The sequence below is a fragment of the Drosophila santomea genome, chromosome 3R (assembly GCF_016746245.2).
Source record: "Drosophila santomea strain STO CAGO 1482 chromosome 3R, Prin_Dsan_1.1, whole genome shotgun sequence".
Taxonomy (NCBI): Eukaryota; Metazoa; Arthropoda; class Insecta; order Diptera; family Drosophilidae; genus Drosophila; species Drosophila santomea.
This window is the reverse complement of record NC_053019.2, coordinates 11218085-11232589: the sequence shown is the minus strand read 5'-3', so window position 1 is coordinate 11232589 and position 14505 is coordinate 11218085. Positions and strand designations below refer to the sequence as shown.

The window sequence follows — 14505 nt, the reverse complement described above, 5'->3', positions numbered from 1 at the left end:
TTGGCATACCTCAATGTGGTTATTGCGATTGTAGTGCAAATTGAGCACGCGATACAATTCACTATCTCCAGCAATCAACAGATCATCGGGTGTCTTGATGCCTTCGGTGACAGCTTGTCGTGCATATTTCTCCATTTGTATGTAGTAGAATTCTCTGCAGATGCGTAGATGAGGAATGTTTGGTTTGGTCAGTATTCTGTTTGGTTTTTTTTTTTTATTCTATTCTATTTTTATATTTTTCAGTTCAGCATTCAAATTTACAAAATCGCAACGCAAATGAAAGAATAATCAAGGTTCGAACCAAGGAGAGAGGTGGGTAAAACAAAGGAGGAAAGTCGTAAAGTGGTAAACCAAATTCAAAGGAAATCGCTAATGCTTCGGTCGCTCGCTCTCTCTCTCTCTCTCACACCCACTCGCTCAGTCACGCTATCTCGCTCACTCTGTGCCTAGGGGTCCCTTAATGCATTATATTGGATAGCTGTTTGAGTATGACATTATTAATAATTCGCTGCATACTCTTAGGCGCGTCGTGTATGTGTCGGTGTGGGTGTGGGTGTGGGTATGTATGGGTGGGTAAAGAATTTTTAATAAATCTCAAATGTGCAGCAGCAGCTCGTGGTGGGGCAATAACAATTGCAAGTCGGGGCGGCATCTTCTAGCTGCGGTTTATTCCTTCTTTCCTATTTTTTATCCCAGAACTGCCTTGGGGGTTGGGGATTTAATTAGCAAGTGCAGCGCGCTGCTGTCGCTGCTGCTGCTGCTGCTGCGTCGCCTTGTTTAGTCAAGTGATTTGTGTGTGAGCTGCCATTCGCAAGGGGATATGGCGAGGATGTGGCAGGGGGATAGCACTGGGGGTATATGCTTTACTTGGCAACTGTAAGTGATTGCTTGTCTTCCGGCCTGACTGCCTCTGCTGCTGCTGCTGCTGCTGCTGCTGCGGCTCCTCCTCCTCCTTCGCCACCAAACCCCCTGATTCTCCTCTCTTCTCACCGATCCTGCATTGTCTGCCGCGCACTAATTGTTGTCTTTTTGCAGGGAATCCTTTGGAGTCCTTCGCCCCCAACCCACCGCACCCGCATCGACCCCCTCTGACAACGCTCCGATAATCGCGCTAATTTCAAGATTTCCCAGTAGCAGCGCCAAATGCATTTCTCATGTTGTGCCACGGCGCTCGTGTTGATTTTCCAAACAATAAGCGCAGAGTGCGCAAATAGAAAATCTTTTCCTTCAGGCCCCCAGCCCATTGGCGCGCCCCCCTTGCGGCTCCCCGGAGGCACTGGCACTTGAAGAGGAGGGGAGGGTGCAGGAGGTGCTGGGATCGGGTGGGTGGTTTTGGGATGGCTTCATAATGAGGCTGATGGCTTGGCCTGGCGTGGCCGAAAGAAAGGAATCGCTGTGTGACAGTTTTGTGTGACAGTTCATTGTGCCGGGTGTCCATAGTTATTAGGGATTGTCGGGATCTCAACCCCGCCCCGTTTTGGTTGGGCTCGGTTTGGTTTGAATTGCAATTAGCTTTGTGGCTGGCGTGAAAAGGAGCTTGAGGCGATCCTTATGCAAGCGACCACATGTGGCAGGAAAAGGAAGCTTGGCTTGGCGGTTTCAAATGCGCCACTTAATTTAGATAATAAGCCGTGCAAGTGGAACTGCAGATGTGCAGATGCAATGCAGATGGCGTTGGGGCTCGACGGAAGTGCTAATTAGTTTGCATATAATATTTCGTAGCCTATTTATTTGGGCCTTCACCCACACACACATATACGCACGAAGAGAGAGTGAGGCGAGAGCGTGGCAGAGGTAGGGGTAAAGGTAGAGGTGTAGGCAGAGGCAGAGGGAATGGGAAAGGCAGAACCACTAAAACACTTGTTGAAAGGCAGGCAGGCGTTGCTTTGTCAAGTGCATTCATCTCTCACCCACGCCGCAGCCCTCTTGCTCACTCTCACTTCGCTTGACTGTGTGTGAGCGCTTGTGTGTTTTGTGTGTGTTTTTTGCGTGTGTGTGTGTACTTTTTGTTTGTGTGTGCGTGTGTCTCCTTCTTCGCTGCACCTTCTTCTTCTTCACTTCCTCCGCAATAAATCACGTATCACGGATTACGGTTACGAATACGAACGAGTAGAATGTTATTAATAAGCTCACACATACTCACCCACACATATGCAGACATCTCTACCTCATACATTAATGAAGTAATTGGCAACACTTTTGCATTGTATCTATATATAAGCATCTGTACAAGTCATATACGTCTATATACATATACAGAATGGAGCGTGTATCGTATCTGAGTGTCTGAATGTGGTATGTAGCATGTGTGAGTGTGTGTATTTATATAATTGTAACTGCTGCTGTTGTTGCTGTTGCTGTTGTACTTGTTGTTGTTGTTGCTGTTGTTGTTGTCAGCAAGATCTTTTCACGCGTCGTAGGTGGAGGGCGGTGGGAAAAAGCTGGGGAGCTGCTCTAAGCGCCAAAAGGACACTTAACCTCAAAAAAAACGGAAAGCGGCTCGATGAGAAACAAAACACAGAAAAAGAACAGCGGGAGATGTGCGAGTATGTGAGCGTATGTGTGTATGTGTGTGGGCGTATCCTTGAGCGCCTTTTGCCAGTAGGGCCCTGGCCATTGTGCACGAGACTCTCAAGTAGCTGCCGCCATGAAAAGCGGCCAAAGAAACTCACTGAATGTATCCTGGCAAACAAACTAATTAGCCCGCCAGGAGTCTGAGTGTCCGTGGGGCTGTGGTTGCATATGTATGTGGGTGTGTGTGTGTTTGTGTGAATGCATGTCCTTTGCCGCTTTCTTTTCATTATTTGCATTTTGGCGAGCACAAAAAGAAGTTACTGCAGCTAATGCAATTATATAAGTGGCCTGCTTGAGGACCTCGAACAAAAGGCACTTTTGTTAATTAGCCAACTCACACACACACACACATAGATGTGGCAGAGGGGACGGGGTGAATGGGTGTTTGGTGTGTGCGCGCGTGGGTGGGGCCCACTTAAGTAGGCAACACTTTTTAATATGCCAGCGCCACAAGTTTCTTGGCCTCGCTCTCCGCTATTTTCACACTTGGCTCTCCAGCTCGAGTGGCAGCTCATCATCGTGGCGCTCATCCTCCGGACTCTCCAGCTCATATGCACCGGCATCCTAAACGGGGGACCTAACCCCTTGCATTTTTCTTAAGTGGCCACTTTAGGCAACATGTTATTAGAGCACTCAGCCCCAGTGTCTGTGTATGTGCTTCTGTGTGTTCGCAAAAGTGTCTGTGAGTGTGGGAAACTCATAATATTAACTAGTTGCTAAGAGAGAGCAGAAAGCGGTTACAAGTATTCATTTCCTAGGTTAATTTAGGGGGCAAACGATTAGGAGGGAAAGCATTTCCCCGAGAACAAAGAAAACTAAAATCAAACTAAGGAACTCAGCATGAGAAAGGAACGCAAAGAAAACCGTTACATTCCAACTACCCCTACGGTCCGAAAAAAAAGTAAAATAAACAATCGAGTACCAGTTAGGAAATCAAAAAATATTCCCACCCATTTTAACCTCTCGCCGAAGAAGTCGTCGAAGTCGAAGGCAAAGACAAGATGCCAACTCCCCGATTCCCATGCAAAGTAGGGTAAGGGTAGGCACACAACGCAAGGGTAGCAACCCCCATAAGAAATCCCCGACCACGAGACCACGAGAATTGCGAACAAACCCCGAGCGTGCCGGGTCTTGATTTGTTGTCTTTTGTGTGCAGTTTGCTTGTGCGCGCAGGTAGGGGAATTTCTTAGGGTGTCTTGCGGACAATTCCTTAAGACGTTGCGCATGTCTTAGACAAATCGGGGACGGGCAGCTGCTAAGCCGGCGATGATTGAGGGTTGCGAGTTACAAATCCAGGTGAGACCTTGTGCCACGCTCTGTGTTCGGTTTTCTGTTTTCCGTTTTTCTTCGGGGCGGACAGATGCGGCCCGGATTTGGCGCGCAAATCACGGCGACTGCATGCGGGCCTACCTCACTTCACTTTGGCTCTGTTCCATTGAGAACAGCCCACTCCTTTCACGGAATAACCGAATATCCGAATATACGAGTATCCGAATTACCCCATACCACGGACTATCTAGCAGCTGTCGTTTTTCCGTAGTCGTCTGCTCTTTCTGCTCTTTTTGGCAACTTCTTGCGCAATTTCACGGACTGACAGTTGGAGTCGCGGAATGACAGCCGAATGGTGTTGCATGTCCTGCGACTACTTCTTGAGTGCAAGTCGAGGGTTTCGACAGGTGGCAGTCTCGAATTTGGGCAATCAATTTGTGTAACGAAAGCCCCTGCTCAGCCTAACTCCCAGAAAACTTAAAAGACCAAAAACTCAAGCGACGTAACGAAATCATAAATATGAATGCTGCTGAATGGTTATTACATATTGGCTAGCTCTAGGTCTAAAAATGTTAATTGCACAACTTACCGGAAGTTCGAGAACCATTTCACCAATTGTGCTGTGTTGTTCTTGTTGAACTTGATGTCCGGGAAGTACATCTTGAGCACCGCGGAGCTGGGATACCGCACCCAGAAGAACATCAGCTTGGCCTTGCGCAGGTGCATCGGTGTCAATGTAGAAGAGTGCAAAGGAGTCAAGGATTCGCAATGTCTGGTGGCGTTATAGATATAGGGTATATGAATGAGATATGTGTGTCGGATGGTCGATTGTCTTTCCAAATTTCCATGTTCGTGTGGGGCAGAGCAGCACACAGAGAGAGAGATGTAGATATATGTAGATATTCGATTGGATTGGCAATGTCTAACGTGGCTGCACTTTCGAGTGCCAATAATGAATGTCTAAGGGTGCCACCGCACAAGCCCCCGCTTTCTCCTCCTTCAGCCCACTGATTGAAAAAGCTGAGCTCGCCTGTGAATCAGAATCGGAATCGGAAGGGGATTGAGATTGGGATTGAGGAATGGGTATGGGTATGGGTATAGGAATGGGAATGGGAATGGGAATGGGGGTTAGTAAGAGGCCAACGAGTGCAGCTCTTTCGATTGGCTGCTCGTCATTGATTTTTTCCATTTCTGTGGCTGTTGCGAAATGCAACTCAAGCCAGGCCAAGTCGATGATGATGATGACTTGAGGGTCTTTTGGGGCTTAAGTGTGCGGCGGGGCAATAAATAAGGTTTTGATTACATTTTATAAAAGAATTTAGTTGGGAAATAAATAAACTGAAGAAGACACTTGATTGGTTTCGTTTTGTAAGCGAGGTCCGGGGTCGGGTTAAGTACCTGGCCCCCCCCCCCTTTCTACCACAACTACTACTTTTCACTACCCCTCTCTATCACTCTCTCTCTCTCTCTCTCTCTGTCTCGTTTCTGCTGCACACGGTGGACTAGGTGGAAACTCACTTGGCCATCAGCGACTCCTGTTGTTCTGTGTTAAGTTGCATTTGTTTGTAAAAGGATATAGTAGGAGCCATGCCATCGAACTGCATGTCGGCCGAGTTGCACTCGGACTGGCGATCCTGGGCGTCCATGACGGCCCGCAGGCAGGTCTTGTAGTCCGGCGATCCGCCGTGGTGGGCGGCGGCCAGGAGGGCGGGATGGAGCATCGACGGCGGGTGGGGCAGCGGCGGCGAGTCGCGGGAGTCCATCAGAGCGCCCAAGCTGCCCGGCGGACTCGAGGACAGCTGCATGGACTGGTGGTGCGGGTGGTGCTGCTGGTGGTGCTGATGGAGCTGGGCCGCCGTTGGCTGGCCAGCGGCTGCGTGCGGATTGAAGAACGGCGAGTACGGCGAGAAGACCTTGGACTCGTGCAGCGAGGGATTTGGTATGGCCACGGAGGTGGGCAAGGACACGGGCATCATGGGTGGTGGTGGTGGCGGCGGTTGCGGGTGGTATGCGGCTCCTCCGCTGCTCCTTGTCGGACTTTGGGCGGGCGTGGCATTGCTGTTGCCGCCATTCGACGCCTGTTGCTGCTGCTGTTGCTGTTGTTGCTGCTGCTGTTGCTGTTGCTGTTGCTGCTGCTGCGGGGTAGACGGCAGGCCTCCGGTGGGCGGCACCACGCCATCCTGGGCAAGGATGCGGCTGACGGTGCGCGGCGTGATGCGCGTGTCGGTCACCTTATGGCGCTTCTTCTTGGGTGTCACCACCAGGCTGAGGGCCTCGTTCTGCTCCAGCTGCTGCTGCGTCTGCTGCGAGCTCTGCTGCTGCTGCTGGGCGGACTGTTGCTGCTGGGCGGTCTGTTGCTGCTGCTGCTGATCGGGCGGCAGGCAGAAGGGTCCGGTCATCGAGTTGTAGAGCGCGGCGGCGGCCACCGGATTCATGCCCTGTGGCGTTTTGGGCGCCTGGAACATGGCAGCCGCTGTGGGCGAAGGACGAATGTGAGGTGGCGGTATATTAAGGGTACTTAAGCTACTGTTAGTGGGGTTTGCTGGCCCGCTGTTTGGGTTAGTATTCGCGCCGGGATCCCCCGACTGTTGCTGCTGCTGCTGCTGCTGGGCGGACATTGCTGCTGCTGCGGCGGCATGGTGCATCTGCAGACCCATTGCAGCGGCTGCAGCAGCGGCGGGCGATGCGAAGGATAACTGACTGCCATTTAGGCGGGGGGCGGAGATCAACTGTTGGCAGTTGGGCGGCAGCAATGGATGCGACTGCTGCTGTTGCTGCTGCTGCTGCTGCATGTGCTGCTGCTGCGCCACATTCTGCTGCTGCACCACATTCTGTTGCTGCTGCTGCGAGCCCTGGTGCTGCTGCTGCTGCTGTGCATTCTGTTGCTGTTGCTGCTGCGCACTCGAACCGCTCGCGGGCGTTTGGGAGGGCATTTGACTATTAGCTAGGAGTAGTGAACCATTATTACCTGATTGTGTTGCGGGCGTGGGTCCGTTCTGGGGCCTGTCCGCCACCTTGGTGCGCGGCGATTTCCGGTCGAGGATCTGCGAAGCCAGCAGCAGGTCCTTGTTCAGCTGCTCGGCAGCCGCGGTCACGGAGTCCGCCTGCTTGCTGAACAGTCGCCGTTGGTGGACGAAGCGCGTCACAATGGTGTCCACCAGAGCGGACAGCGAGGTGGTGATCTCGGACTTGAGCACATCGGCCAGTCCCTCCAGGTCCGTGCCCGACATGCGCATCATTGAGCTGTTGTTGTTGGCGCGCAGCATTTGGAACTTTTCAGACAGCTCCGACTTGAGGGCCGTGTGGGCAGCAGCCCCGCCCATTCGTGTGGGCAGGCGGGCGGGCGCTGGGTGGTGCATCTGCGGCCTGGGGGCGGCAGTGGCCACATGTTGCTGCTCCATCTGCTGTTGCTGCAGCTGTTGCAGGTGCTGCTGCTGGCGCTGGATCTGCTGTTGCTGCTCCTCCTTGCGGCGCTGCTGCTCCTGTTGCTCCTGCTCGAAGCGTCGCTGCTGCTCCTGCTGCTGTTGCTGCTGCTGCTGTTGTTGCTGTTGCTGCTGCTGTTGCTGCTGCTCGGCGGCTTCCTTGGCCATGCGCGCCTCCTGCTCGAAGAAGAACTGCTGGTACATGGCGGCCGCGTGCGACATGTCGCCCATGTGCTGCAGCAGTGGAGGGAATCCTTGGGGCAGGGCGGGATGGCCCACACCCACCAGCGGATTGTGCAACTTGCCGGACATCATCTTGCTCATCATCTGGGACAGCATGTTGGCGCCCGAGTCGCTGCTCTCGCCCAGCGATGTCTTGGGCTTCAGGGGCGATGGTGAGGGCGAGCTGGAACAGGGTCGTTCCTGTCCAGTTTCCTCCTTGTGGTTGGGACTAGCGTCACCATCTCCGGTCAAAGTGGGCGAGGGCGACAGCTCGATGTGATCACTGCTGCCATTGTCCGGCTCTTGTTCTTGTTCCACATCCTGATCCTGGTCAAGTTCCTGGCACTCGGATTCCTGCTCCATGCGCGAGCACAGTTGCACATATTTCTGCTGCATCTCCGCGAGCTGCTCCTGCATGGATCGCAACTGGGACTTGAGGGCATTCTTCTCGACACGCTTCTGTTGGATTTGCGGCGACTCCAGCTCATTGGACTCGCTATCGTCCTGTTCGAGCATCATGCTCTGCAGATTGAGGCCGAAATTCAGACCAGCTGCGGCGGCCACATAACGCTCCATGGCGTGTTGCTGGGGCTGGTAGAGCTTGCGCTTCTTGCAGCCATTTACCTGCAGTTGTCCTGCTTGCACTAATCCGGAGGATGGACTGCATCGCATTCCCGATACAATGTTCTCGACGCGAGCGCGCTTCAAGTCCATGCCGGGTTTCTTGAGACATCCGCTGCCGGATGTTTTCTGCTCCACGCAATCATCGTCGTCGTCCTCGTCCAGGACATCGTCCTTGTCCAGCAGCATCATGTCCGAGTGACTGGGCGAGGCAAGGCTCTCCATATCGGAACCGCGGGAGTGCAGGCCCAAAAGCTCCACCTCGTCCAGCATATCGTCCACGGACTCCTTTTTGGTGGGCAGCTGTGGCTCCTCCGGAGCCCTGCTCTCGGATCTCTGGCCATTGGGCGCAGCATCTTCCTCGTCCTGAGCCTCGTCCTGCGCCCCATGGCTATCCAGGGAGTCGGAGGACTTGCGTCGCAGACTGCCATCGCTGGCCATGCTGCTGTGGCTCCCACTGCCACTCCCACTCCGGCTGCTGTGGCTGCTTCCGTGCGGCGATTGCTGTGGCTGCGGAGCCGTCTGGGGCTCACTCTTGATCTTGATGTCGGCCATTTCCGAATCGTCGATCAGATTGATGCTCTCCATGGTGTTGTTGTTATTGTTGTTGGCGGTGGCAGCAATATTGTTGTTATTATTGTTGTTGAGCTTGGAGTGCAGTTGCTCCTTCTCCTGCAGCTGCTGTTGCTGCTGCTGCTGCTGCATGGCGGTGCGCAGCTCCTGGTCAAGTTGCATCAGCTCCTTCTTGCCCTGCAGTATATTGCGCAGCATGTGATGCGCCACCAGGTCGTGTTGCAACTGCGACTGGTGCTGCTCCCCACTGCTGGCTCCACCGTTCAGCGAGCTGACCGATGCCGCTCGTGGCGGCGAGCCTCCAGCAACATCAGCCGCTGCCGCCTCCAAGGAGCGATCACTGCAGGCCGATACCCGGCGACTACCTTTGGGCGAGACACCCTGGTGCGAGTGACTCGAACTGTGTGCCGATCCCGGCGAGATCGATGCGTTTGTGCCATTGCTCATGGGCGTGCTGTTCGCGGGAGCAATGCTGTTGTTGTTGTGCTGCTGCTGCAGCAACTTGGACGTGGAATTGAGGCTGCCGATCAGCAGCTCGGCACTGGTGGCCGTCTCCATGGCGGCGGCCAGCATGGCGTTGTCCAAACTCTGGGGCAGGCCACTCGTTGCGTCCTGGGCCTGCTTCATCTGGCGGCCAAACAGCTCGTTCAGCATCTTGGCCGAGGAGCCACCAAACAGGTTGCCAAAGGCGGCCGTCAACAAGGACGATGCCGAACTGGCGCCCGAAACTGGTGAATTGCTCGTGGGTGAGTGGGTGGCAATACTAGCCGGTGTGTTTGTATTGTTTATATTATTGTTACTACTACTGTTGTTGTTGGCCGTGCTGACCGATTGTGGTTGGAACAGGGCTCCTCCACCAGCGGCACCCGCAGCAGCCGCGGCAGCGCTACTCATGAAGCCAGCAGCGGTTGCCGTTGCTCCGCCGTTGCTGTTGCTGCTGTTGTTACTACTGTTGCTATTGCTATTGCAGTTGCTATTGCTGCTCGCTGGCTGATTGTTAATGTCTTTGCTCAAGGATCTTTGACGCGAACGACGATTCACTTTACTGTTGTTCGCGTTTCCGTTTCCGCTACCGTTTGAATTCACGTTCACGTTCAAACTAACGTTCGAGTTTGAGTGCAAGTGCGAGTGCGAGTTAACGTTCGAGTTCTTGGCTGTTGTCGTGCTGCCTGTCGCCTGTGCTGCTGCTGTTGGTTTTTTAGCCGCGCACGTTGTTGTCTTGCCGACGGCCGTTGACTGACTGATTTGCCGACTACTGCGGGCGCTGCGATGACTGCGACTGCTGCCGCCACTGCGATTACAATGGTTCGCCGTCGTTGCCGTCGTCGTCGTCGTGGCCGCTGCCTTATGGTTGTTGCTGCTCGCGTTGCTGTTGCTGTTGCTGCTGCTGTTGCTGGCGTTGCTGCTGCTGCTGCTGGCGTTGCCTTCGCAGCCTTCGAGCACAACCACGACGTCGTCGTCGGAATCGTCGGACTCGGCTTCCTCTTCGTTTGCTTTCTCCTTCGCCTTCTCTCGCTCTTGCTCCTTGTCTGCGTCTGTGTTGGTGTTGCCGCTGTTGATGTTGATGTTGATGTTGCTGTTGCTGTAACTGTGACTGTGACTGTGGCTGCCTGTATTTGTATTAGTCTTGGCGCTCTCGCCGCAATTCGCCGCGCTGCCGTCGCCGTTGACTTGTAAGGGTATTGGTGACGTGTGACCGTTGCTGCTCGGCGGTGGTTGCTGCTGTTGCTGTTGTAACTGTGGCTGATGTTGCTGCTTGGTGGAAGTTGTCTCCGGCTCGGTTGCCTTCAGCAGCACGTTGTTCTCATCGCTGTACAAACCAAAACAGTCCGCCTCGTACTCCTCTGATGACATCATAAGATGATGCCCACCAGCAGCAGCAGCTCTCTCGCCTCGCGCTTCTCAGCTCTCGATGAATTCCCTGCTTTCGCTGCCTTTGCTGCCTTCGCTGCCTGCTTTCCCCTCAGCAACCCTCTGGCACCCTCTCCGCTTCCTCGGATTGGCTGGTCGGTTTTTGCTCTGGCTTTGCTTCCCCTTCGTTCCGGCAAAGAGAGAGCGCGGGTTCGCCGCGGCGTATGCGTGATTTCGAGCTTAAGGTTCTGGCTGCGGCTCTTCCTTGGGCCGCTTTCTAAGCCAAAAGGTATCCTGGTTCCGATCCGAGTGTGAGTACTAGTCCGTGTGTGAAGGGTTTGTCGATGTGTGTTGCGCTTTCAAAACCGCTCGCTCCTGCAATCCTGGCTGCCTGGCCGCGATGTCCTTGCTGCTGTTTGCTGCTGTGTTGTAGTGCGCCAAACGTTGAAATTTTGCTGTCGCCCAACAAACTTTTTGGTCGAAATGTTCCAGTTCAAAATTCTTCCCGCTGTTGACAGTTGGTTGCTGCTGTTGCTGCTGGCACTCTTGATTTTGTGTCTGCGTTTTCTACGTTTTTTCCTGCGTTTTCTAATTGTGAATTTTGTTTTGAATTTTCTTTCCACCACCACACACATGCGAATGTCCTTTGCATTTAATTTTATTTAAATTTGATTTGTATTTCCCTTCGTTTTACACCCGTTCTCGTCCTCTAGGTCTTTTCTGCTCCTTTCCAGTTTGTTTTTGTTCGTTTCGCTTTGATTTTTTGAATCTCAAAAGTGTTTTTTCGATGCTTTGCCCGAAAAACTTGCGAATGGATTTTAGGATTTTTGTTCGTTTTTCGTCGTTTTTTGTCGATTTTTGTCGTTTTGGGTATTTAGTTGGTTTGGCTTGGTTTTCGTTTTAATAATCCTTGCTTGCGCTCAAAAAATCTTTCTGTAAAATTAATGGAAGGCGTAAGTTGGAATAGCTGCTGTGGAAAAATGGGTCTGAGTGTTTAAATGGAAAGTAAAAGTGGCTGGCCAAAAGCTTCTGGTTTGGGTGGCCACTTGATTGGTGCTCGGTTTGGGGCTGTCCAGGGGATGGCTGTTAGATCCTGCGAGCCTGTGGCGGGTGGGTTACTCCGGGTGGTGTCCTTAATTCAGCACAGCCCACCAACCCTCCCGCCCCAGACAGGTTTTTATCTAATTTCTCCACTTGAGCTTATTCTCTGCCCGTCTCTGTATATGTGGGTGTGTTTGTGTGTAAGTGTGTAAGTGGGGGTGGGAGTGTGAGGGTGATGTGAGTGTAAGTGTGAGTCAGTGAGTCTAACCGCCCCTTTCTGTTTTTGTACAAAATAAAGATAAGTCACTTCGTTTTCGCTGATAAACAAGTTTGACTTACTTTTCTCTGCCACAGATACAGATACAGATACAGACACGTAGATACTTTGCATATGGCCATGGGTCGAATGCGTAAGCACTCGAAATAATCAATATGGGGACTTTGGAACTCGCCAAATGCGTCAAAGCATCGACTATCGATCACACTTAGTGTGTGTATCTTAAATGCCTCGTATACCGTATACGAGTATACGAGTCGTCAGTGTCTAGGGGCCATGTGCATTTTCCAAGAACCACCAAACAGAATCCTCCCCTTTGGCAGGCCGCGTTTTCGACTTTCGGGCCCTTCGATTTCAATTGCGAGTGCAATGGAATGCAGCCCGTAGGTTCAAGTCAATGTCAACGGATGCCACCCCTCCGTTCTTCGATCCCTTTTTTGGGCAAACTGTACTTCCTCCAGTCTGCAGCTTGCAAGGACAACCCGGAGGGACAAGAACGGACGCAAAGAGGGTAAAGAGGCAACGGGCAAGGGGACAGGATCAGTAAACAGCCACCCCTATGCAGGACTTATTAAGTTGGGCTTGGTCTAGAGGAGGGCAGGGGCATTCCTATGCACAGTAGATAGTAGATCGAGGTATTGGAAATAGCAGAAATTTACCACAAACAAAGCGTTATTTTTCTCTGTCGTCCATCATAGATCCTCCTGTAAGAGAAAATGAAATAAAGTTATTAAGTTAAATGGAAAAACAACTAAAAGTTACTTAAGTACTTCCAAGGTACATATACCTAATATATCGCGAGAATACCAGATTTCATTTCTTTTATAAGACTTCAATTTAAAATCCATTTCCAAGTGTTATACAAATAAGATAGATAGGATGATATGTAGATTGAGCCCACGCGCCCGCATACTTAAGTCGAAGAAAACTACTTAATTGCCTCGTTATGTTAACCACCTTTCCTCGAGGAACGCTTTGCCAAGATACTTTTCAATTGCTGCCATAGACAGTCGGCATTTCCAAGTTCAATGCACCTTGGAATGGGTTTGCGTACATCTAGGAGCGTTATCAATGGGCCTTTCTTTCTAGCTTCAACCCCGCAAGGAGTAAATGGAGGGCCATAGAGACCATATGGCGCTGGCCGAGGAGAAGAAAGGAGAACGAGGAGCAAAGAAAGTTGCCAGCTGAGGCGAACTTCCACCTACAAACGACAGCGCAGATAATTACGACCTTAACACATTTTCCGTGCATGTGCCGATGGAAAACGCTAACTTCGGATACTTTGCATGCGCTGGAAATGAGGGAGGCGCCTGTGTTTTGTAGAGGGGCAGTGTCGGGGCACTGTCGGGGTATGAATATACATATATGAATGTACATATATCTCAAAGTGTGCTTTGGAATGTGCCTTCACAGATCGCGGCACACGGTAATGTACTCATCGCACAAACGACCGAAGTGTGGCACGGCCATGTGTTCCGTACATCCTATCCTCCTCGTGGTCGGGTGTCATCATTAAAATATGCTTTGGCTCATAAAGAGCCCACTGGGATAGGTGCAGGGGGTGGGGGAGTGGTTTGGTGTTGTGTTACGGTCAAGTGACCCTAAAATCCGTTAAAACAAAAACTGTCCCAATAACGAACTAGTGGCAATTAGGCATTACGATTCCGCTTCAAAGATCCACTCTGCCAGATTAAAAAGCAATCTGGCGAGCTGAGATTCGCCGGAAAACGGAAAATGGACAATTGGTTGGGGGAAAATCACGAAGAGCAACGCGAAACCGGCTCAAAATCTGCAGCCCCTATGCCAATACGGATGCGGAAGGAAACGATCGCCACAGCCAACAGCTGATGATCGCAAACTATGGCTCGAGAGCAAGGGGAGATTCGGTACACTGAGGATAAGGGGGGTTGAATTCGGTTAAGAAAAAGTTGAAATAAATAATTACTTTGGTTTTCTTCTCAACAATTCATTTATGGATGTTTTTCATTGATAGTTTTAATTTTATGTATTTGACTTTATTTGTTATATATTAATAAGTAGATTAGTTGAAAAAATTCCAAAATATGGGTTTTTCATGTTTTAAATTATATTATTTTATGTTTTGATATTGAAACGGTTGTGATTGATTTCTCCCATAAAAATGTAACTTCTAACTTCTCGGGTATTTTTTTTCGAGTGTGCAAGTGTTTATGGCACGTACTTGAAGCCACGAGCGACGAACGATGATCGGAGCACACCTGGACTCGCTCGTCTATGCCTCAATGCGCGTGCGCACAAGCTGGGGATCGCTGGAGGAAGGAGGAGGAGGTGGAGGTGGAGGACGACGATGAGGATGAGGAGCAGGGGCAGGGGCAGAAGCAGAAGGAATCGAGGAGGCGAAGAGGCGAGCCCAGGCAGACGGAACCAAAGGGCGTGCTTGGTGGTGGCATTTGACATCCATCCAGTCGGGAACCGATTTTTACCTGATAGCATTCCCTATTTGCCTAACGGGTGGTGCGGAAGTCGCCCGAAGTCGACGACATCAATAAAGTTCAGAAACACCTTTCAACTTGTCTTGGCATCCATTGGCAATGCAGATGCAGCTTGCTAGCTCTAATCCTGCCACAAAACCCATTAAAATTATGTTGCTGCAAAGTTTGTTGGCAGTTGGTAGTT

At 51.5% G+C, this 14505-nt stretch overlaps 1 protein-coding gene across 6 annotated transcripts in view; it reads right to left on the bottom strand.

The window, feature by feature from the left end:
• The window catches only part of LOC120453005 (homeobox protein prospero), a 69324-nt gene that overhangs the window by 15197 nt on the left and 39622 nt on the right, over positions 1 to 14505 (bottom strand). For 3 of the 6 annotated variants that reach the window (XM_039637514.1, XM_039637513.2, XM_039637512.2), the window contains exons 3-6: positions 12510 to 12554; positions 5362 to 11465; positions 4433 to 4615; positions 10 to 154 (exon numbers count right to left, since the gene is read on the bottom strand). In XM_039637514.1, the coding sequence (XP_039493448.1) occupies positions 10 to 154; positions 4433 to 4615; positions 5362 to 10538 (5505 nt within the window). In that variant the 5' untranslated portion in view covers positions 10539 to 11465; positions 12510 to 12554. The remainder of the gene's footprint in view (positions 1 to 9; positions 155 to 4432; positions 4616 to 5361; positions 11466 to 12509; positions 12555 to 14505) is intronic. The other 3 variants (XM_039637516.2, XM_039637517.2, XM_039637515.2) reach the window with 3 other exon arrangements.